Here is a 24,392-nt window from a genome sequence, read left to right on the forward strand (position 1 = left end):
AGCCCTCATCTAAAAGATGGAAACACTGTTGGTATGGGCTTTGCTGAACCTAATTTCTTGAAAATTCCATTTTTAAAATATCTGGGCAGTCAAGGTTTCACGCAAACACATTCTCCAATATTCAGATATACAAATGGAGCTGTGGTCTCACCAGTATAGGTATTCCCTCCAATGGTATAGATCACCACTCATCCGTGCCTTCCCATCCAGTTCTCCTGTAAGTTCACCATGGAGTACTACCCAATGTGATGGGTGCCTTCCTCATCCATATACATAAACACACACACATACACAAGCAAACAATCTCTCAGTGTGATAAACTTTCATAGTCCTGAAACTGAGGTGCTGGGCTCATCTCATGGCTCCCCCAAAGATCAACAGTTCCAGATAATATCATGATGTAGTAAAAAGACATTAGACATACTGTCAGAAGCTTTAAGTTTGAGTCCTGTCTCTGCAACTTACTATCTGTGACCTTGGGCAAATCTCCTTCTTTCTCTGGACCTTAGTTTAACTCATCTGTACAATAAGGAGGTTGGGCTAGATCAGGGGTTCTTAGCCTGGGTTATGTGAACATATTAAATATTTTGATAATGATATTTCAATATAATTTTTATATAATTCCTTTGTAACTCAATACATTTTATTTCATGCACTTAAAAAATGTTCTTCTGAAAATCGGTCCATAGGCTTTATCAGACTGCCAAAGGGGTCCATCATCACAAAAAGGTGAAGAACTCCTGGACGAATGATCTAAGATTTCTTGGAACTCAACTTTCTGTGAGTCTATGTCCTGCTTGGTTGACCTGTAGCTTGAGTTATGGACAAACCCACTTGTAAAGAATGAGTTGCTTGTTTTGTAAGGGATTCCCTTTAACAAACCCAGTCAGTCAACAAGCATTTATTGAGTGCCTTTTGTGGTAGGGGAAACCATGTGTATATACTTTGTACTTAGGAGACTTTAAATGAATGATTTTTGATGAAAGGAGAAAGGAAAGGAAAGGAAGGAAGGAAGGAAGGAAGGAAGGAAGGAAGGAAGGAAGGAAGGAAGGAAGGAAGGAAGGAAGGAAGGAAGGAAGGAAGGAAGGAAGGAAGGAAGGAAGGAAGGAAGGAAAGGAGGGAGGGAAGGAAGGAAGGAAGGAAAGGAGGGAGGGAAGAAGGAAAGGAAGGAGGGAGGAAGGAAATCCTAATTCTCTGCTTTTCTTACTGTAGCCCTCAACTCTGTTCTTCATAATTTCCAGGCAATATCTCACTGAATTCATACTAGCATTCATTCCTTTCCCTACACTGTTAACTGGGCATGTCCTTTTAAAGCAAGTTCCTATGTTTAGAGATGTACTTCCCACAGGTATAAACGACATAAACCGAGATCATCTCCTTAGTTTATTTTTTCTAGAGTCCTTAGCATGCTACATTAACCTGACAATGCTTAATCTTGTGTTCATTTCACAATACAGTTCATGCAATCCACAGCTTTAATTGGTTTTACATCGACATTACACATGTTTTGATCTAGCCATGTGAAAAGAATAATTCTTAATAGTGTTTGTCTCTAAAAAGTGTCCAAAGCTTAAATTAGCACATAAGCAGTTAACTCTATTCTCAAGTGCAGTCTCTCTTTTAAAAGCAAGAATGATTTTTAGCATAAGAATATAATGTTCCTGTTAAGTCCATTTGTGACTGAACCACTTTCTTTCCGTGCCTTATGTCCTGAGGAATCCTCTCTTACAAAATTGCATTCAAGTATATTATTTAATTTAACATTCCAGGTTGTCTGAGTTAAGGGGAAAGGGACTTTTCCATCCCACTCTAAATCTTCCACAGTCCCAGCTTTCCCATGCCTATTCTTACTTAGCATTAGAATCTCCTTTACAATCAACATATAGCACTAAAGCCACAGAACATAGCTTTTTGGCATTTTCCAGTGAAGTGCAAGAAATTAAATAAATTATGTTTTTATTGCTAAGGTATAGTATCAAGCAAAGTCACATAATTAAAGGAGCGTTGGACAGTATGCTTCCCTCTTCCTGGCGCCCAAGAGTTCAAACGCACTGTAAATACCATTTAGTTAATCACCTGTCAGGCACCACTTTAGGAGGACGTATTGAGTATTCTAGAGTCTGAGGAATCAGACCTTTCATCATAGTCATCCTCTGTGTAAATAGGCTGCTTTGACACAATCGGACATCCATCATCGGGGACTGAGATCCGAGGATCTTCAGGCGTGCGAGTGGGGAGGACAGGCGAACTCCGGAAGACACTGGTAGAGTTACTGGAGAAAGGACTGACGTACTGGGACCTCAGCTGGTATTGTTGCTGCAGAGTCATGGTATTCCACAAGGTGACATCATTGGGCAAAAAGGGGCTGGACTGATTTCTTGCCAAAGTATTCCTCAGCATCAAGGGGTACCGGGGCGGCTGGGGAAAGGGGTGCTGCAAGGGGACCGCCAAAGGATTGGGCACTACATTGCTAGAATCGGTGGAAAACCTCAGTGTGTCAGGAACTCTAAAGGCAGACCCCACAGACCACTTGGAAGAGGAGATGGGGTAGGAACTCAACGTGTGCTCAAAAATGTGCCCGTTGGAAGGCAAAACAAGACTTTCCGATTCAGCAGAAGTTCGGTCCCCTCCAGTGACTGATGACCTGCTGGATAAGAGGACCTCGACCGCACTCACTAGGTCGCCCCCGCAGCCCTTCAGAATCAGCTCAAGCACCGTTGGCTTCTGGTTGGGGAATATTTTTTTTAACACTTCCAAGGGCGGCCTGTTGGCTTTCAGGCTAAACGGCAGAGAAACAGTTCCCGATGGACCTTCAATCAGGAGGTGATTTTGCTCAGAATGGTACTTGGGACTATCAGGCCGGCTCTCAGTGGTGCTGCCATTTTTCTGAATGGCATAGCCACCTTCATCCACTGACACGATTTCTGGGCTCTCTGGGGTGAAGCAATTTTTACTTTTTGTCACATCTGGGGAGCTCCTCTGGTCTGCGTCTTTGTCACTGTAGACCTCGGTACTGTCGGCTGCACTGCTGTCTCCTAGGCGCTCTTCAGTCATATCTGAAAAGTAGAGAACAGCTGGGTTAATTTTTCCTGATGATGCTAAAGAGTAACAGATGAGCTTAGTGCAAGGTTTCTTGGGGTTTTTTTAATGGCTAGGATGGACTTTCCATACTTTTGTTGGAAAACTGGATGGAAATTGGTTCAGGAAACACTAACAGAATAAAATAAAATGTGACCCAAAGTTTCAACAGATAGTTAGCTACCCCCAAACAGACATCCAAAATTCAGGCTTCCCTCTCTCCGTGATAGGCATGAAGAATATTTTCCATCCCCAGGAATCTTCCCCCTCTGAATAGAATGGCTACATGATGTAGATAACCTTAAAGAGACTGGTCACATAACCATAAATCAATCCATGCAGTTAGTTCTTTTGGTTTCCAAGGGAGTGGTGCAGAAAGAGAAATTGCAAAGGTTATAGGCCAGGGCAAGGCAAGAAAATGAGTCTAAGCTGACCTTCTACTCTTTTTTTTTTCAACATGAGATTCTCACTGATAACCCTGTAACATAACTGGCTAGCTTAGTGTTAATATGCCCAAAGAGAATATATTAAAAATCAGATTTCCTCAAGGCAGCTGTGGTGTAAGGTTAAAAACTCTGGTCTCAACATCAGAAGAACTAGGATGTCAAGTCTAAGTGCTGATACTTACTAGCTGGTGACTACTTATTAGTGACCCTGGGTAAGTCAAATTCATAGGATCATCAATAGCATAGATAGCATATGGATCTAGAACTGGAACCTGAAAGGCCTTATTTTACAAATGAGGAAACTGAGACATAGAGAAGAGACTTCCCCAAGGGAGTAAGTGGCAAAGGTGGGATGTGACCTGGGGTCCTGGGACTCCAAGGCAGTGCCTTCAGTTTCCTCATCTACAAAATAGGGATAATAATACTTTTCCAATTTACCCCCACAAGGTTGTTGTGGAGGAAGTGATTTGTAAATCTTAAAGTCCTATAGAAATGTGATGTGTTTTCTCCAACAGCGCTTTGCATCAATGACTTCCCTGTGAAAATGGTCACTTGCTATGAACTTCTGTTTATAGCTTTTCCAATGGATTTGATCTTCATATTTGTACAGTGACTCAGCAAAATATGTTGCCATAAATTAATATCGTAACCAGTAAACAAATGCTTTTAATCAGAAGAAAAGAAGAAACGTGATGTGTTATTCAATCTACATCAAGCTATCATGGGTACTAGTTAGCAGAATGCTTCACTAGGTTCTAAAATGTAAAATATCAGTTAATATAATTATATAGAGGGAGATATAGAAGATCCTACAGAAGGAGGTCTGAGGTATACTGAAACCTTTCTTAGGTAGCCTCTCAAGGGATTTGCAAAAATCATTTGCTTCTAATAAATACTAGAGAGCAAGCAAATTAGGTTAGGAGTGATGGAAGGGGGTGAGTTGGTTTCTTAATTAAAAAAAGCTAAAACCATATAAAAACATTTCAAATCACTAATAATTATAGATAATGCAAATTAAAGCAACTTGAGATTCCCATCTCAGATTTGGTGAAAATGACAACTGTTGGAGGGGCTGTGGGAAAACAGGCACACCAATGCACTGTTGGAAGAATTGTGCATTGCTCCAACAATTCTAGAAAGTAATTTGAAATTACACCCCCTAAATCACTAAGATTATGCACACCCTTTCACCTAGCAATACCACTAGTAGGCATATACCCTAAAGAGATTAAAGAAATAGGAAAAGGACTCATATGCACAAAAATATTTGTAGCAGATCTTGTAATAGTAACAAAAAAACTAGAAATTAACAGGGTGTTCACCTATTGGGGAAGAGTTAAATGAGTTATGGCATGGAAATGCAATGGAATATTATTGTGCTATTAGAAAAATTATAAAAAGGGACAGTTATAAAGGAAATGGAGACCTCTATGAAGTGATGCAAAGTATACATTATAAAGAAATTAAAAGACTTTACATAAATATATCATAAAGAAAAACAACCTTGAAAGACTTGAAAATTCTGATCAATATATTGAAAGACTGATTCCAGAAGACTGAAGGGGAAGGAGACAACCCTTCTCCTGACAGAGAGGTAGTGGACTTAAAATGTGGAATGAAACATACATTTTGGGGCATGGCCAATACGGGAAATTGTTTTGCTTGTCTATGCATATTTGTTATACAGGTTTAAATTTTCTCTTTTTGTTGTTATTGGTCAATGACAGATGAGAGAGAAAATAAATGCTTGTTAACTGACTTTTTTTTTTAAATGAAGTTGAGGAAAGAACTTCGAAAACCATACGTCATTCTCTAAATGTGAGCTATTGTTATTACCGTTGGAAGCATCGTGGATTGATTGCCAGACTTAGAGTTAGGAAGGCCTCAGCTCAAACCCCATATCTGACACTAACTAGTTGTGTGACCTCAAGCAAGCCATTTCTCCAAGATTCAGGCAATGCGCTCAAATTCTAAAGTATAGGCTGTATTCTACAAAAGAGGAAGAACTCCCAGCATGGACAATAACAGATGCTTACAATATTGGCAGTAGTAATAGCAGCAGGAGCAGCAGTACTAGTGGTAATAAAAGTATTCTGTTCCCACTTTTTTCAATGAAGTTTAGATAGAAATGATCCTGAATAAGCCACTATCCCAATATTATTGTTTTAAATATAATGTTCTGTGAACTCTTACACAAATGACTAATTTTGGTATATTTTGTATAGTGACTTTTTTTTTTTGGTGAGGCAATTGGAGTTACAAGCGCCTTTTTTTTTTGGGTGGGGGCTAGGCAATGGGGTTAAGTGATGTGCCTTGGGTCACACAGGGTCAAGTGTCTGGTCTGAGGCCAGATTTGAACTCAGGTCCTCCTGACTCCAGGACCAGTGCTCTATCCACTGCCCCAAATTTTGGCATATTTTGAATAAAAATTTTAAATTAAGCTCATCCTCTGTAGGGTCCATGAAGTAATCTTTGATAATAATGCCAGTAACAGACAGAACAACAGAGATGATGTACATATCAGCCTGTTCACAACTGATTTTGATCTCCTCTCTTAAGTCTATATTTCTATATGCCTACACATATACACATATATGACATTTATCATCATCATCATCATTATTATTTTAGTCTTCTCATCTTTATGTTGGATGAAATTCAGTTAAAAATGGTCCTAGGACAAGTCACAATACTACCACTGTCTTTCATCTTTACTGTTCAATGAACAGTTAGGAGGGTGTATAAAATAATTGATTTTCACAATTGAGTGAAAGTATTAGGATGCAAGCTCATTATTATTATTATTATTATTATTGACATTGTTGTTATTGGCCTACATCATAATCTTCTGAGGAACTAGTGTCTTCTTATGAAATATGTTAAGCAATTGCGTCAATTATTCAAGGGCCACCAGATAGTAATGCTGTAATAATAATGACAATATATAATAATATAACATATAACATATATATAATATATAAACAATAATAATAACTGACACTTATGGAAGAGATTCAGGCAGCACAGTGGATAGAGCACTGGAAGACTCATCTTCATGAGTTCAACTCTAGCCTCAGATATTTACTAGCTGTGTGACCCTGGGCAAGTCACTTGATTCTGTTTGCCTCTGTTCCTCATCAGTGAAATGAGCCAGAGAAAGAAATGCAAATCACTCCATTATCTTTGCCAAGAAAACTCCCAAATGGGGTCATGAAGAATCGGACACGACTAAAAAAACGAAACACAGAGAGATTTAAAGCTTAAAGAGTCCTTTGCAAACATTATCTGAGTTGAACATAAGATGACTTTTCATAAATTGTTCTGTAACAGAGTTTGTAGAAAACACAAAAGCATTTTTTCAATTAACGCTGAAAACTATAACAGAAAGAGTGGAGAGCCTGAGTTTGAATCCTAGCTCAGTTTCTTAACTACTATATGACCTTCTGCTAGTTACTTAACCTCTCAGGAACTCAGTTCCTTCACCTGTAAAATGACAGAGTTGGATCAAATGGACTCTGAGATTCCTTTCTGATCTGAATCTGTGATTGTAAGATTCTCATCAGGCTATTACTGGCTTATAAGGAAACCCTCAACAGGAGTAAATCAGTTGCAATGCCCTAAAATACTGGCCAAGTTAATACTATCAAATAATTCCAAAGAGGAAAATCATGATCTGCTCTATGCAAACTATTAGAAAGGAAAAGCTCTGATTGGCTTGTTTACAATAGCACACTATGACTATCTTTTATAGTGAAAGAGTGTTTGATTTTTTTTTTGAAAGTCATCTTCAACTACAGAAAAATATTAGAGTCTATGGAGAGGCAACATGACATATTGAATAGAGAGTTGGCTTAGAGCCAGGAAGACCTGGGTTGAACCCTCTGATACATAGGGACTTTAGGTCCCTAATGTCTTGGTGTCCCCATTCTATTCTCTAAGGCTATAAATTACAGAACAGTTGTTGATCTGCATTAATAAAAGGGGTTTCCATACTAGGAGTTCCCTACTCCAATTAGATCACATGTCTTGTCACAAAAAAAAAAATTAGAAAATACTAAATATGAATTGGAACATTGTGGCTATCATTATATGCCATCAAAAACCAAGGCCAACCCACTCCGTCATGCTGTCTTTCTTTTGATAAAATATAAATAAATAAAGCCATAAATATTTACACAATAAAATTTCATTGAAGCATTCCCTTTTATAAATTCACAAATTTTGTGCTTATTTCTTGGATTTAAATCCTGCCTCGTGCTTATCAGCAATGTGACCAAGTCATTTAATGTCTCTGGGCCTCAGTCTCCTCATCTGTAAAATGAAGAGTTGGATTTGATGGCATTTAACATTTCTTCCAGCTCTAAAGTCTGTGGTCTTGTGATCTCATAACTATTAATGTTATCCCACTATGGGACTTACCTAAGTATGATTTTTAAATCCACCAGTCCCTCAGGAGGACCTGAGTTCAAATCCAGCCTCAGACACAGAACACTTACTAGCTGTGTGACCCTGGGCAAGTCACTTAACCCCATTGCCTACCCCAAAAAAAAAAAAAAAACACAATGGAAGGGGATATATGCTACATATATAAATACACCAATTCTGACGATGACTCCATGTTGTTCTATGATTCTACATTCCTAGTCTACAATAGCATGCCTTTACAATAAAAATCCAATGCCTGTACTCATCCCAAAACAAATTTCAGAAAAAAATTGATTAGATACACAAAAGCCAAGATTGTAATGGGATCTTCATTGGCTGCTCAACCACAAACAGATTTAGGATTCTAGGTTTCTAGGGTTCTAAGAGTGGCTTTGGTGCATGGAGTGTGCAAAATAGATTGGTAGAAAGGCCTGACATTTGCCATTCCAATGGGGGATCAGTGGGGATCAGCATAAGTTGGTGCCCCCACTAACTGCCAATATAGTATGTGAATTTGGTGTCCTTGTTTCAAAAAAGAAAAAAAAGTCTATATTCTTATTTTAATCATCTGTGTATAATTTCCATTTTCAGGACTCATACCAATGAAAGAGCCAGTTACCGTATCGCTGATATATTTAACACAGAAGAGCCCCGAAGATGTGCTAGCACCATACTAAGTGAACCAGAGGCAGCTAAGGGACATAGTGGATAGAGTGCCAAGCCTGGAGTCAGGAAGACCTGAATTCAAATGTGACTAAGACACTTCCTAGATATGTGAAGTCATTTAACCTGTTTGTCTCAGTTTCCTGGACTATCAAATGAGGATTTAAACAGCATCTTCATCACAGGGTTGGTGTGAGAATCAAATGGCATATGTGTAAAGCACTTACCAGAGGGCTTGGTACAAAGTAGGCGTTATATACATATTTATACCTATCCCCCTACACCCAGCACCAGATTTGACCTCTGCTTATTGGAACTTGTTGGGGGAGTGGGGGGAGAAATCAAGCACTCCATACATTTCTCAAGTAACTATACAAATAAAAACTTCATTAAAAATGCCACATACATGGGAGGCAATTTTCTTATTTAACTATGGTGGTTGTTGCTATTTAATTGTTCTAGCCATGTCTAACTCTTTGTGACTCCATTTGAGGCCTTCTTGGCAAAGATACTGGAGTTGTTTGCCATTTCTTTCTCAAGTTCATTTTACAGATGAGGAAGCTGAGGTAAACGGAGTTAAGTGACTTGCTCAGGGTCACACAGCTAGTAAGTATCTGAGGCTAGATTTGAACTCAGGTCTTCCCAACTCCAGGCCCAGCTCTCTATCCACTGCCACATCAACGGTAGCCTTCCTATTATTATCAACAACAACAAATATATGAGTACTTGCTGCATGCAGGATGCATGGTCTTTGACCTCAAGCAGTTTACAATCTGGTTAGGAAGAAATGGAGAATAGATATATTTCCCCTTGGTATAGGGGAAAGAGCATTGAATCTATGGTCAAAGGAACTGGGTTCAAACTTTACCTCTGACATTTACTACCTGTATGACCTCAAGCAAGTTACTGCGCCTCAGTTTCCCCCTCTAGAGAATGAAGGTTTTGGCCTAGAGGACTTTTGAAGTACCTTCCAGCTCTAGCTCTGTAATCCCAGAAAACCCTACAGTACTTAACAAAATATATAGTATAGTGTAGTTTTTTGGGTTTTGTTTTAATGCTGAATTTGAAGCTGGAGGCCCCAGATCCAAATCTCGGCTTTGTCTTTGATTATATGACCTTGGATGAGTCATTTAACCTCTTGATTTTTCAATGTCCTCTTATACAAAATTAAGAAGTTAGAGTAGAAAGCCACAAAGGTCCCAGCTCCAAATCTATGATCCTAAGTACCAAACCAAACATCATACATGCTAGAAGAATTTAGAGGAGCCAGAGATGATTATCCCCGTGGAGAGAAGCAAAGATTTTTTTTTCCTTAGAAAACTATAAGAATGATGAAAAAGGTTAAAGTTCAGCCACCTGTCTTTTTAAGAGTCCCTAAGAAAAATATGTGTTTTTTCTTCCTTATGCAAATTGCTCATGTGGAAAGAAAGTTTGAGGAAAATTTACCTACAAATTCATTCTTTTCCATGGAAAATTTCAACATTCTCCCCACCCTGTCTTCACACACCAAAAGAAAGAAGTTAAGTTTAGAAAATATTATGCAAATGAAAAGTGGATACTTGTACTTTACTAGAATTCTATCTGAAACTTCATCTGAATGTTATAATGTATGTGTCTACCCTCCAAGGAAATGGAGCTGTTCTTAAAGATTGTAAAAGCTGTACCCCAGATGTGGAAAAGGGTAAGCATGATTACACACGTATAACCTATATCACATTGTTTAATATCTCAGGGAGGGAGAAGGGCGAAAGAAGGAGGGAGGAATAGAATTTGGGACTCAAAACTTTAAAAAATGTTAAAAATTGTTTTTACATGTAATTGAAGGAAAATAAAATGTCAGTAAAGAAAAGGATGAGCAACATTAGCAGGCTAAGAATATTTTCCATTTTCACCCGACATGTTTTCTTTGAGTCCCGTAGGTTGGTAAACAGGGGAATCGGCACTCCACACACAAATATATCAAGCTGCCTTCTCAGTTCCTTTTTTAAAAAGTTTAAAAGTTATTCTTTGCCCACAGAGATGACATTACTGATGTGCTCAGTGGAGCATACCTTTTCAGTTATTTTTCAAATGGTGGTGATGGGTTTATGTTGATCCATCCACATTCTCTCATCTGGTCTCCCTTGTGACTAAGGATATATATTTGCCACACCGCTGCCCAGAGTTAAGGTTGCAGACAATAGTTATGAAATTGCAGCTGAGTTCGATGGACTTGACAAGGTCAAATCCACTGTATTTGAACCAATTGAGCTTGAGTTATCTATAGAATTAAGAGAATTACATAGGAAGTTCTGAAGGAACCCCTCCAGATATTTTACATCCTGGGATGCATCTATAAATTCCTCCAGGTAAGTCTGGGCATATGAAATACCCATAAAACCCCAAGGCCGATGCTGGGGGGTATTTGAACAGAACAAAATCAACCCTGAAGTTATACTCTCTCACTAAGGATGACTGCTACCCTAGATATTCATTTCCTGATGAGTTAACACTTCAAGTACACTGTCCCACTGCACATTTGCTGTATTATGAGAGACAGAATGATCTAAGAGATAGAGAGCTGCTTTTGAAAGCCAGGAATACCTGGGTTTAAATCCTGTCTTTTTAACATACTGACTGTAGGCTGACCTGCATTAATAGAGGGAATTTCCTCACTTGGGAGTTCCCTATAATAATGAAATCACAGGTTACAATGCCTAATATTTGTGCCACAACCAAATGTACTTTAAATCCTTCTCTTGTAAATATTATAATTATATATTATCTATAATTATAAAAAATATACATTATATATATTTATATAATCATTATAATTACAGCATTAGCTTTTGGCATGTAGTCACAGAAAATTAAATAAACCATTTAAATCAAATTTCCTGATTTCCACTGAAGTTTTTCATAAACTCCCTGGGTTAGGCACCTCCTAGAAATCATTCTAGCTCTAAAAATCTTCGGGATTTCATTCAGCACAAAGGTTGAAATGAGAGCAATCAATGGGTATAAATGAACAAATTAAAAGTTAATAAAAGGAAAAGAGTAAGGTAAAAAAGTAGTAAAAAGAAAGGAAAACCATGATGACAAATATGGCTTAAGAGGGAGGGGGAGGAATGAAGATTAAATTGGCAGCCCCATTGTACCTATGAAAAAGTACTCTGTCTTTGCAGTAAAAATAAAAAAACAACAATGCTCTGAATTCTAATACTTCTCTCCTTAGAACATTACACATCTAACTACTTTAAAATAGCCTGACTTTTGACTGAATACTTCACTTTAAGTCTAAATATTTTTCATTATCCAAATGATGACACATTGACCTTTTGATTATGGATGCAGATTTGTGAAGGAAATATGTATGCAGATCTTCCTTTAAAGGTGAACTTTGTGTCCACTCTGTTAAAGCTTTTCAAAATGTCCTGAATTAGTCTTCAACTCCTTGGCTATTTGACTAAGAAGACAACGAAAAACCCAGCCACAGCAAATGACTGCGTCAGGTTACAATCTGTAGAACTCGGACTTTCTTCAGAGGATTCTTCCTGCTTTAAACCTCAGACCAAAAATAATGTTTCTGGAATTTTTTTTGTAACTGTTTCAAGGTGTTCATTTCAACCATTTTGAAAAAAGTCCAGAGCACATTTACGATAAATTCTCCACTCAGACATAGGAATAGGAATTTCTCTACCACAAAATACAATATTTTTATGTACTATATTCCATCATGTCTATGCAAACATGTCACCTTTTAAGTTCCAAAGGAAAAAACAAACATACAGGCACATACAGGAATGTTCCTTCACTCAAAAGTCAGCGGTCTCTTTTCTCTTTGAAATCATGTCAAGCAGTTTAAAATGAGTATTGTGCTTTCCTCCTCACTTGAACACTACTCTCAACAGGAGTCCATTTAAAAAAAAAAACCTCTGCACATGCATGTTTAACAGGGATCCATTGAGTACAACAGACAAAATGGGAGTTTTCGAAGCAGAACTCCTCAGCCTGACTTCAAATAGGAGGCCTGTCCTTGTTACACTTTTTCTTTTTGATAACCAGAAGCACTATGGGAAATGTCTCATACTAGAGATACTATGGAAGCTGGCCTTGGAGCCACAAAGACCTGAATTCAGCTCCCACTTCATATTGTGTCACCCTTAAAGTCACTTAACCTCTTAGTGCTCAAGGGAATTCTTTAAGACAAAGATTCTTAACTTAGGGACTGTGTATTTGTTGTTGTGGGGTTTTTTGTTTTTGTTGTTTTTGTTGTTTTGCTTTTAGGCAATTGAGATTAAGTGACTTGCCCAGGGTCACACAGTTAGTAAGTGTCAAGTGTTTGGTCTGAGGCCGGATTTGAACTCAGATCCTCCCGACTTCAGGGCTGGTGCTCTATCCACTGCGCCACCTAGCTGCCCCTGTTGGGGTTTTTTTTTAACATATTTTGGTAAATATATTTCAATATAAGTAACCTTTATAATGCCCATGCATTTTATTTTATACACTTAAGAACATTATTCTGAGAAGGGGTCCATAGGTTTCACTAGACTGCCACGGGGGTCCATGATTCAAAAAAAGCTAAGAGTCTCTGTTCTAAGACCAGCAATTCCAGAGAAAATGGTGAGCTGCAGTTGTAGGGAAAGCTTCCTCATTGGGAACTTCTCTACATCAATGAAATCACTAGTCCAGTCCCTATCATCTAATCTAATCTCTCCAGAAGATGAGAACAACAAACCATGAGAAAAGAAATAGTAAATAGCTCTCATTCTTTTTTTTTTTTTTTACATTATTAGAAGAGCAGCCTTGGTGAATTTTAAAGGAAAGGATGGCTCCTGCCTGACACCCAGTATTGACTGATGACCCAGCTAAGGAAGGGTTTGGAATAACAAGTCTTGGGATTTTGTAAAATCCCAAAATCCAAATACAGTGTACTCCCACTCATGCTGCTCAAAAGTTAAATTCCAGTGTCTGTCCTCTCTTCCCTTAGTAGAAAGAGACATTTTTCAGTGAGCAAGAATTAAGGGAGGGCAATGGAAACTACTGAAGAACCTGTCTAGTCATCAGAAAAATTCAGAGCTGCTTTTTTTCCCTTCCACTTTCTGGTTAGTTTCTCATTTGCTATCACTTTTCTACAAGAGAAAGATGATGTCTGCCCTTAATTCAGTAGCCAGGCTTTGCCCTTCTGCAAGTAAATTTCAGCTGGTATAGACTAAAGGGACATGAGATGATTTTTTAAACACTATAGCATCATTTAAGGGGCAGTTCCACTGATGCTATCAATTTTATCATTGCTATCACCTCAAAAAAACATTTTCCAGTTGAATGGCCAATCTTGTTCTAGTTTAAAAAAAAAGAGTAGGTTGATATGTGGTAACAGGTAAGAAAAGGAAGAAACAAGAAGAGAGGAAGAGAGATAAAGTAAGAGAGAAAAGGATAGAAAAGGAATGAGGAGTAGAATGTCAAGTGGAGGGGAGGGAAAGAGAAGGGAGGGTAAGGCAAGCAAGGGAAGAAAGTAGATTTTGAAGAGCTATGTGGAAGGAGGATTAGACTTGTTTCTTGACCCAGAGAAGAGGACTTGGAACAATAGGTGAAGGTTAGAAAGAGGAAGATTTACAATTGATGTAAGGCAATGAGGTGACTCAGTGAATAGAACACTGGACCTAGAATCAAGAAGACCTGAGTTCAAATCCAATCTCTGACACTTACTGGCAGCACAACCCTAAGCAAATCACCCTACCCATCTGCCTCAGTTTCCTCATCGGTAGATTGGGGATAATAATAATAATATTTACCTCCTAAAGTTGTGAGAATAAAATAGGTTAAAATTTGTAAAGCATTTTACAAACCTTGACGATATATGCGTGTGTGTGTGTATAAAGATATACATACACACATGTGTGTATGTGTGTATGTATGTATACACTTGCTAGCTTTTATTAAGAGAACTATCTAAAAGTGGGATGAAGGCAGGATAGCTAGTGGGTTCCCCCCTCACTTAGGAGAAGTCAATAATTAGTGTACAATAATCACTTGTCAACGTTGTAGAGAGGATTCCTGTGCTGATATGTACTGGGCAAGATAGTCTTCGAAGCGCTTTCCAATTCTGAGATTCTGTGAGGGCAGGAAAGGAGAAAACACGGAGGGAATGTCAATAAAGGAAAGAAAAGGGGGAAAAAAGGGAGAACCGAAGACAGATGACTCTCTCCTGGGGCTACTTCCTCCTCTCCATCTATGAAGAAGTGCAACATTTCCAGAAAGGGGCTGCAAGTGCTCCAGGGAATGTGATTTATGAAGATTTACTTCTTTTCCCCCTGTAAAGCTGTTAGTAGAAAGTGCTGACTGGCTGGCAGGGAAGAATTTCTCATCAATGCTCTTTGATTGTATTTTGCAAACAAAATGCCTGTTGCTTGGTAACATTTCACTTGAGCCTGACCTTCCCCGAAAGTTATTGCTATCAGATTCGATTTACACTGTCCTCCTGTGATTACTGTAATCTTTTAAACCGAGGAGTTCATCTATCAGGGGAAAAAAAAGTTGGGTATATGAGTCAATAGCACTGCTATCCGCCGGATTTATAGCCTGCTGCGGGTGGGGAGGGGGGCGATTTATTTCTGTTTCTCTTTCCCTGATAGGAGTAGAACTAGAGTTTCTAAGACACAGGAAACTCGTTCTTCCTTCTTCTTCTCCTCCTTCTCCAACTCATCCCCTCATCTCTGCAGTGGGAGAACAGGCTCCTTGATAGCATTCCTCCCCGTCCCTGCCCCTCATCTTGCTCTAACACCAAAGTGTATGTGGGGGGGGGAGAATTGTGGAGTGAAGATGAGCGACTCACACTTAAGGTTTTCGGAGAAGTTGTGGTTACAAGACGAGCACCTCTATTTCAGTGGGATGGCTCAGCAATAGAATTCAGGAAGGAGTTTATGACAAGGGACGGCTCTCTGCATAAGGGAACAAAAGAAGGAAGGAAGGAAGGAAGGAAGGAAGGAAGGAAGGAAGGAAGGAAGGAAGGAAGGAAGGAAGGAAGGAAGGAAGGAAGGAAGGAAAGAAATTTCGAGAGGGTAGGGGAACGGAGTTGAAGCCGGGGAAAGCAAGTGGGTGCAACTTCTCCATACATGCAATGTCCTGCCACCCCTACACACATACACTGAAAGAGACTGAGGAACCCAGATACCTGGGACAAGAAAGAAAAAAATGGAGCGAGAAAAGGAGGGCCATCATAAGTGGCAAAATTGCTTCAGCTTTGAGTGACCTCGCCTCCAACTTCCATAGATGGAAAAGATTATTCTAACCCAAAGTGATGCAGAAGATAGGTCTGAATTCGCGGCTCTGACCTCCCCCATCTACTTAGAGCAAACTAGAAGCTCTATGCAGAGATCCTGCTATCCCACCCCTTATCCCCATAGCCAGACCCGTCAGGAACCAAGATTTCCGGAGAGACAACAGCCAACTCATCCCCAGTCTGGCAAGCTACCCTCATTTTGGTGTGGTGAGAAAAGAAAAGCCCTGGACTGGAATTCAGCCAACCTAGGTTTGGGTGGTTGTGTCATTTTTCTACTAACTAGCGGCGTTTCAACTCCTCCAGAGCCACATCTCCGAGAGTCGCTTTCTCCTCAAGTTTTCAAACAGCATCTTCACTACCTACCTTACAGAAGTGACGTGAGAAAAACACTAAACTATGCTATTATTCAACAAACATTTATAAAATGATTATCAAACTCTAGGGGCTGGGAATACGAAGAAAACATGAAAGATCCTTGCCTTTAAAAGGGCTTACATTCTACAACTGCGTATGTTCGGATGCAGATGTATTTATAGCAATATAGAAAATTAAAGTAAAGACGTGAAGTTCCGGATCCAAGTACCATTCCCTGCCACCCTGGACAAGTCACTTAACCTCTTGGTACTCCGGACAAGTCACTTAACCTCTTGGTACTCCAGACAACTCTCTAAAACTATATAGTGGGGTCCATCCGCGTTGGTAGATGAGTTCCCTATCTCGAAGTTCCCTATATCCAATTAAATCACAGGTTCCGTCCCTTATCGACCAAGATCTAGCTCTAGTTAGATTTTGACTTGTTGGTTAGAAATTCAGCCTTTGAGTCAGGAAGATCTGAGTTCAGCTTCTGCCTCTGGCACATGCTGGCTGTCACCTTAGGCAAGTCACAACCTCAGTGCCCCAGGGAATTCTCTAAAACTATTAGATTGAGTATCTGATGCAAGTCAAACAGTTCCTTAGTACTAGTGGTCCCCTCCACCATAAACAAAAAGGATATAGACACATCTATCTCTTCTCTCTTGAATTTACCAAAAAGAAATGTATAGAGTTTGTATGTTATGTCTGGTTCTTCTTGAGCAGCTATGTGGTAATGCTTTGAAAGGAATGCTAATATCAATAGCAAAGGAAAGTCTACATGCACTTTGTATATGCCTCCCCCCCAATATTTTTGAAGTTTAATTTCTAAAAATTCAAATTGTCTCCCTCATTTTCCTGTTCTCCTAAATTACCTGGAAGATTGTTTTCACCTATCAGAACTCACACAATAACTGATTTTAATCTGCAGATGCCATACTCTAAGAAAGCTCCTCCCTCCCACCAAAAAGGTTGGGGTGGGGAAGAGAGTAGAAAGAAGACCACTCTCTGTTATTTGGTCCCCTCCTTTTCTTATTTTCACAAACACACAAGAGGAAACCTTTTCACAGAAATAGAAACCTTCCCTCACCCAATATTTTAAGAAACTCCAATGTGCTGCAAATCAGTTTTTTAAGTGTTTCTTTCCATTTTGAGGAATTCTATTTCTCAAATTTCTTTAAGGATATCTCTCTCTCTCTCTCTCTCTCTCTCTCTCTCTCTCTCTCTCTCTCTCTCTCTCTCTCTCTCTCTCTCTCTCTCTCCTTCCTCTGTTAATCTTTACCTCTATGATTTTCTTGCTCTCTGTGTAAAATTGCACAAGTTGAGAGGGAATTCAAAAAGATCTCCCCATCTTCTCTACTCCAGAGCTCTTCTTTCTCTCCTACAGAAGAGAGGTAGGTGGGAGCTGGTTAATTCAGACAGGCTAATGGAGGTAAAGCAAGGAATGTGTAACCTCAGCATCTCACCTTGACCAATTCTGACCCTTACCTTTGCTTGCCTCCTGACACCAAATCCTGAAAGGCTGGCTTAGCTGGTTGAGTTTGTTCATTCAGACACATTAACAGCTGGTTTTTAAAAGTTTTTTTTTCCCTTTAAATTAAAAAAATTCTTATAGTTTACCTGAGGGTGAGGAGAGTGGGGAAAAAATGAAGATTAAAGGGCAGAAGACTAAGTCAAATAAGTTTCTATCCTAGGCTCATAAATCTTTAACTCTGTCAAAATGTAATAATTCAAAAACAACAAAAAGTAGGATCATGCAATACTAGAGTTGCAGGAGATGTTAAAGATCTAAATCCAAACCTCTCATTTTTGCCGATAAAAACTAAGAACTGGAAGAGACTTAACATAAGGTCATATAACTGGCAGACCAGAACCCAGGTCCCCACCTCCCAATCCAAGACATTTTTTCATTCTATGTTGCCTCTCAAGAGCTAGAGGAAGAGTAGAAAATGGCCCACACTCAGTGGGGAAAATGAAAAGCAAAAAGAATGCCTATATTTGGAGCCTGATGAGAATATTAAAATTATCCATTTAACCATCTAGCCAGAACACGAATAAACCTTTGAAGATAACAAACCCTTGAAAAATGTTTGTTGAATTGAATTGAATAATAAACCACAGTGGAAGGAGTACCCAAAGTATTATACCAATTGTATTAGAAGCAGCAATGCCTCTATGTGATCTCGGAGGTGTGATCTCGGAGGTAGAATTAAGGGAAGAAGTCTCTTCTGGCTACAGAAATGGGGTTTGGCACAGAGGGAATACAGCCATTGAACTGGGAGATATTTCTCCTGTGGAGCCCTGCAAATGTAGTCTTTTAACAGCCTTGCCCCTTTCTCAAGGAATTGGAGGGGGGGGGGACTCAATGTGTTTGTTCACTTGCATTTGTATCCCATAAGGGAAAAAAATGCTTCCTCCCCCACAGCTGTGCGTTCTCTTTCTAGGGATCCTTTGCCCTGCAAAAAAGGACAACTGGGTCTTTGACTGGGAACTTGAAAGGAAGGAAGTAGCAGAAGAAATTTACATGGCTTACAAGCATATGATATCCTGTATATCTGTTTGTGGAAAATCTAGTATGTAACTATCTACCACTCTGCTACGTAATGAAGATGCCCATGCATGTATCAAATGGGTACATCGCATGTATGTACATCATAGCTGTAGGTCTAGTTCATAGAAGAATACATATGAATATGTAAGCATATAATGGGCACATAGCACACAAGGATATAGCAGATATGGCCTCTGAAAAGATATAGGTCTGGCACACATACATATGTACACATGTGGCTATCTGTGCATATTGCATCACTTTGTATAATAAATATTGCAACAAATAATTTTATCCTGGTTCTCTCTGGCATGTGCCTCAGTCTGGCTTTGCATATGCAAAGGAGGCCAGAGAATCCATATTCTGATAACCATAGAAGTAAAGTTTTCTCTTTACTCCTCAGTCTTTTTTTTTTTAGAACTTAGCAAGGGCAGCAGATTGAGAGACTAAAACCAAAGATGTGAAGATGTAACGACAGTAGTATAAGAGTTCAGATGGAAACCAACTCATTCCTGTCATTATGAAGCATTGTTCAAACCATCCAAACTACTTCTCAGGCCTTTCTCCCAGGGACATACGTATGACTACAATTTTTGTAGTTATTCTCCACTTCAGCATTTTGACCTTTACTTGTTGGATTAACTGTTAGTCTGGGGGGGGGGGCAGGTGGGGAAGAAGAAACCAAGTCTGGCTTTGATTTATTTAGACTGATACTCATCCTAGAATAATTTAGACTGAGTCCCATAAATTATGTTATTGTAGCTATTGCTACTTTTCCTTCCTGATTTTTATTTTTCAGTTTTATAAGAAGGTGAGGCACTTAACAAGCATCTGCTCCTCTAATCGAAAAGGCCCTTCTCCTCGATTTTAAAGAGAGTCAATGTGGCACGATGGGAAGAAAACTGAATTAGCAGATGTGGATTTAGGTTCTGCTTTGGCCACAAACTGCCCCCATCCCCTGGAGCAGTCCATTTCCCTTCCTTGGGCCTCAATTTCCTTCTAGGTTAAAATTAAAGGAGTAGTTAAGAGTAAATGATTCCAGCTCTAACAATCCATATTCTAAACTGAACACAGGAAATCTCGATATAAGGAAGAGATTCAGACAGGCCAGATGGGGTTTGTAGGACACCTGCTTTCCTTTAGGGAAGATAGGTTTCAGGCACCTCTCACAGTCAGGACTGAATTCAAAAGGCAGATAAACATTAATCTCAGAGAGGTGGATTGTTGCTCTGGCCTGAGGGTTACTGAGCTAGGGAACCATGAAAATGAAAGGCTAAGGAAAGTTATCCCTCAAATGTAATTTCAGTGTCCTGGGCCATTCAAACTCTCCTGCTTCTTCAAACCAGCAGTAACCCATCTTTGACTGGAAAAAAAATAAAAGAAATAATATCCACAGAGAGTTAAACTCAGATCATTAACTTGGTGAAATGCTATGGTACCGTCCAGTACCAAATACCTTTGGAAAATCTCTGATGAATTTCCCACTCCTTTGTTCTTAAAATGATCGGTCCAGTCCTTCAAACTGACTTTGGGCCAAAATGGTTCTTTGCTGTGTAATGAAGTAGAACTTGACCTTTAACACCTGCTCAGTATCTACCCAAGTCAGGATCTGCTTCCAAGGCAATGTTACGTGACAGTCCCTTCTAGGCCCAGTGCGATCCTGTTGTGTTGTGGTAGTAGTTGTTTGGGGGAGTATAGGGGGCAGCAAGTATACCGCTGGGTTTCTGAGAGCGGCCTAGCGAAACCTCTGTCTAGATGCTTAGAGGGCCTTATGATTTCCCCTCCCCAATCCCAGTAAAACCCATAGGTATCTCGGAATCTTTTGTTTCCTAGGGCACACCAGTTCCTGGAACGCATCCGTTCTTTGTCCTTGTCCCGTATTTTGTCCCAGGGCAGGGAAGATAAGACCTTGTGCCAAACTCAGAACCAGTCGGTAGCAGAAATTAAAAAAAAAAAAACCTCAAAAAAGAGTTCCCAGGCTTGCATCTTTTTCTCTGTGAAGAAAAAGAGGCTCGGAGAGGCATTTGGAGAGGCATGAGCAGGGCTGCTGTATGGAGAACCCGGGATGTGCCAAAAGTGGACTCACAGTCCGCAGAAACCCCACTCAACTACGACAATTACCCTTCCTTTCTGGAAGTAAGGAGAGAGGAAGAAGAAGAAAGGGAGGAAAGAAAGCGACCATTACAAGGACTTCATCCTTTCAATCTATTTCTTCTCGCTTCTCTCCGTTCCCTCTACCTTTGCAGCCCCAGGCCACTCGCCAGGACCATCGAGTCTATCGAGTTATAGTAAATTTCTTTGCTCGGTTTAATTTGTTAAAAAGCCACGCTCTTCCTTGAAGACCTCGAGAGATGAGAGATGTTTAGGGAGCATATCGAAGAGACCCTAACATTTCTGCAGGTGGCTACTCCCCCCTCCCAAATTTGTTCTTCCTCTACCTCTCCACATTCTTCCCTTTCTCACCCTCACTGCTCCCCATCCCATCCAAGGAACTCTACGGAGAGATCCAGACCTGGTCCCTAATGCCAATCGCTCCCGAGTTCGTATCGTTTCCCAACAATTCTGGGTTCCAGAAACCCCGCATGGGACGGCTCTGGGTTTGCTGAGGTTTTGCTGGGTTTGCCCTATCCAGGAGTCTCCAAGAGCGGTCGGAAGAGCTACGACTTCAAGACATCCTGCTAACAGTAATGGCCCTAAGCTGGCCTCTTTCCATTTGTCCCAACACCTTAAAACCGAGACTTCCTCCAAAGGCAAAAGCCCGCTAGAGCCCTAGATTGCAAGTGGTGGAGTTTTGTGTGTCGCCTCTTTATTTTAAAGTCGCCTCTTTGTTTCTATACGCCTGAGAAAGGCTGTCGAGGAGCCAGACATCTTGGCGGCTGATCCTGCCGGGGGTCTGAGAACAGGGGCGCCTCTTGTCCAGGCTCCAGATGGTTTAGGGTCTTGGCCCGAGTTTCCCGAGTTTCAAACTTTCTCTTCCCCACTTAGCAGCACAGAATCTAAGGGGCTGGGAAGGGAGGAAGCAAGCCCGGCTCCCAGAGAAGAAGTGCGTGCCCATGGGTGGTTGTGAGCAGTGTCAATTACGCGGGCCCCCCCCCTCAACTCAGCCCACCCGGAGATTGCCCCCTAAAGTCCTTCAATTTCTCTCCTCTCGGCGCACGCGCCTGCTGCTACGCACCCTCACCCCTGTCTATGCTTACCTGCCTTGGAGGGCTGCCCCTGCAGTCCCGACCCGGGCTGCGGCTCGGAGGCCCAGCGCAGGGCGGCAGCGGCTGCGGCCAGCTCCGCTGGACGGGGCGGCGGCGGCGGCGGCTGCTGCGGAGGCTGAGGCTGTTGTTGAGGCGGCGGCAGCGGCTGCTGCTGGGGGGCCGAGCCGCTGTCGCCGGGCGGTGGGGGCGGGGGACCGGGGAGGGCCCGAAGCGAGTCCGGGATGAGGCTCTCCAGGCTCTCGTTGGCCTGCTGCCGGCGGAGCGCCACCTGCGCGGCCATGACCCGCTGCCTCTCGATGATGAGGATGCACTTCTCGCAGGTGCAGTCCTTGAAGCGGCAGTAGCGCTTGTGGCCCTTGAGCCAGGAGAGCACGCCGTGGTTGCGGCAGCGGGCGCACTTGGGCGTGCGCTGCAGGGGCGCCCGCGGCGGCTGCGATACGGGGCCGCCCATGTACAGGTATGGGGAGCCGTAGCCGTTCATGCCCCTGGGCTCCCTGGGGAGCTGGCAGTCTGGAAGCTGCGGGGGCGGTGCAGGGGGCACTGGAGACAGGCAGTGACAGGGGGAGCCCTAAGCGGCAGCTCCGGGCGCTCCGGGGCCCTGCTGCGCCCCCCGCGGCCCGGGGTGGACGCTCGCCCCCTCGCTTCTTCCCTAGTCCACTTAGACTACAACGCCGCCGCTTCTGCTTCGCTCAGTCCACAAGCTGGGCCCGGCCCGAAGGGTCTCCGCGGTCTGCGGCCGCCGGGACTCCCGGTCCCCAGCTCTCCCCTAAGAGGAGCCGCGGCGGCTGCTCGGAGAAGGCGAGAGCTCTGGCTGACGTCTGGAGCTGGACTGCAGCGTTCCTGCGCGCTTCCTCGGGGCCGGGCGCCTCCCCTCCTCCCCTCCCCCCACCCTTCTCCCTCCCTCCCACCCCCACCTCCGGGGTCCCAGTCTCTTTCTTCTGCTCCCCACCCCCACCCCCACCTCTTCCCTCCTTCTCTCTTTGCTCCGATCCCTGTACTGCCACCTCCGTTGCCACCTACATACAGCCTGTCCTCACTCACGGGGGCGCTCCCAGCTCTCTCCCTCCTCCCGCCTGCTTTTCGCCAGGCTGCTGCTACAGCCTGAGGTGGCACTAACCCGAAAGTCACGGGGGTGCGTGTCAAGGCGGGGGGTGCGAGGAGGAGAGGGGAGAGAGAGTGAGGAAACGGTGGCCTTCCCTCCCGCGTCCCTCAGTCCCTCTGGGATCGATGTGATGGCGGAGATGTGCTTCTTCTGGGCACATAGCCCCAATGAGCTCTCCGCTCACGCTGGAGAGAAGGCAGGACCATTCCAAGTCTTCTCAGTTAAGGCCTTTCTACACGCAGGAGAAAAGTTTGCCCCGGAAGTTTGGGGATGGTAGGGTTGGAGGGGCCGGGAAGAGAGGGAAAGTGTTAGGAGGAGGAGGGTATTCTGGAAAGTTGATCTCAAAAAACCAATGGTCAGAAACCCTGCTAGGCAAAGGCAAAGAACCGATTAACGGGCCCATTACGGTTGCTACTTCAAAAGGGAGAACCCGATGCAGCAAACTCTATCCCCACCTCACTCCACAATTTTCAATAAAGCCATATCCCTAAAGACTCATGAACAGTTCCGGTGGCGACTTAAAAAAAAATTCTGGATTTAATTCTCAGAAAACTGGAGAAGCTGCATTAGAGACTAAGCATCCTGGAAAGCCCCCCGAATTTCATTACCCTCTCCTTCGGAGTAGCTATTAAAACAGCCAAAAGGAGATCTCATTTCATCTAATCCAAGCTCCAAGATCTCTGTTGTTTGGGACCCTTTGCCTCGTTCAGCTTTGAAAAAATATTCTCCCCTTCTCAGGCCCCACCCCCAGATTTTCTCTGGAACCCATCCCGGGATCTTGCACTGTCTAAAGCTGACTCGAGTCTTGGCCACCACAGAAAAACTGCCAAAACTGGCTTCAGAAAATGACTCCAAGCCCGGTGGCTTCCGATCCCCATCTACAAATGTCTTTGCGAGAGACGAGCACGCCCAAGTTTTGCAAACATTTTGTACTACTGTTGGGGCCAGCATTTCAACACAGTTCTTGGTCGTAGCTAACTTATGGGCAGGTCCTTTTCTGTTGGACAAGCGCATAAACATTTCTGAGGCTCCATTTGTGATTCTTCCCGCGGAAAGTGGCTATTTTTTTTTTCATTCTGGGGAAGGTTGCAATGCATTCGGTTACCCTGAAAATGAACACGCAACACATACACTTTCCAACCGTGACTGCACTAAACGCCGTACTGTAAGGTGCATTAGGTTAGTGAATACTCTGATTTCACCTTCTGGGAAAAGGCCAATTTCCAAACAAAGCAGGGAAATGTGTGAAAGGGTGTTTGTGTACATGCTTATGTGTATACACAAGCAGGTCCATATACGTAAGTGTATA

General features: G+C 42.0%; 1 protein-coding gene across 1 annotated transcript; it reads right to left on the minus strand.

Annotated features, from left to right (window-relative positions):
* Positions 1–1,370: 1,370 nt before the first annotated feature.
* On the minus strand, positions 1,371–22,554 carry DMRT3 (doublesex and mab-3 related transcription factor 3). The gene is made up of 2 exons (XM_021001837.1): positions 21,973–22,554; positions 1,371–3,056 (listed from the first exon to the last, which is right to left on the minus strand). The coding sequence occupies exons 1-2, from the start codon at positions 22,460–22,462 to the stop codon at positions 2,092–2,094; spliced, it is 1,455 nt and encodes a 484-aa protein (XP_020857496.1). The 5' UTR covers positions 22,463–22,554; the 3' UTR covers positions 1,371–2,091.
* Positions 22,555–24,392: the final 1,838 nt, after the last annotated feature.

This window comes from Phascolarctos cinereus, unplaced genomic scaffold (genome assembly GCF_003287225.1).
Source record: "Phascolarctos cinereus isolate Bilbo 61053 unplaced genomic scaffold, phaCin_HiC Scaffold_4;HRSCAF=312, whole genome shotgun sequence".
Classification (NCBI taxonomy): domain Eukaryota; kingdom Metazoa; phylum Chordata; class Mammalia; order Diprotodontia; family Phascolarctidae; genus Phascolarctos; species Phascolarctos cinereus.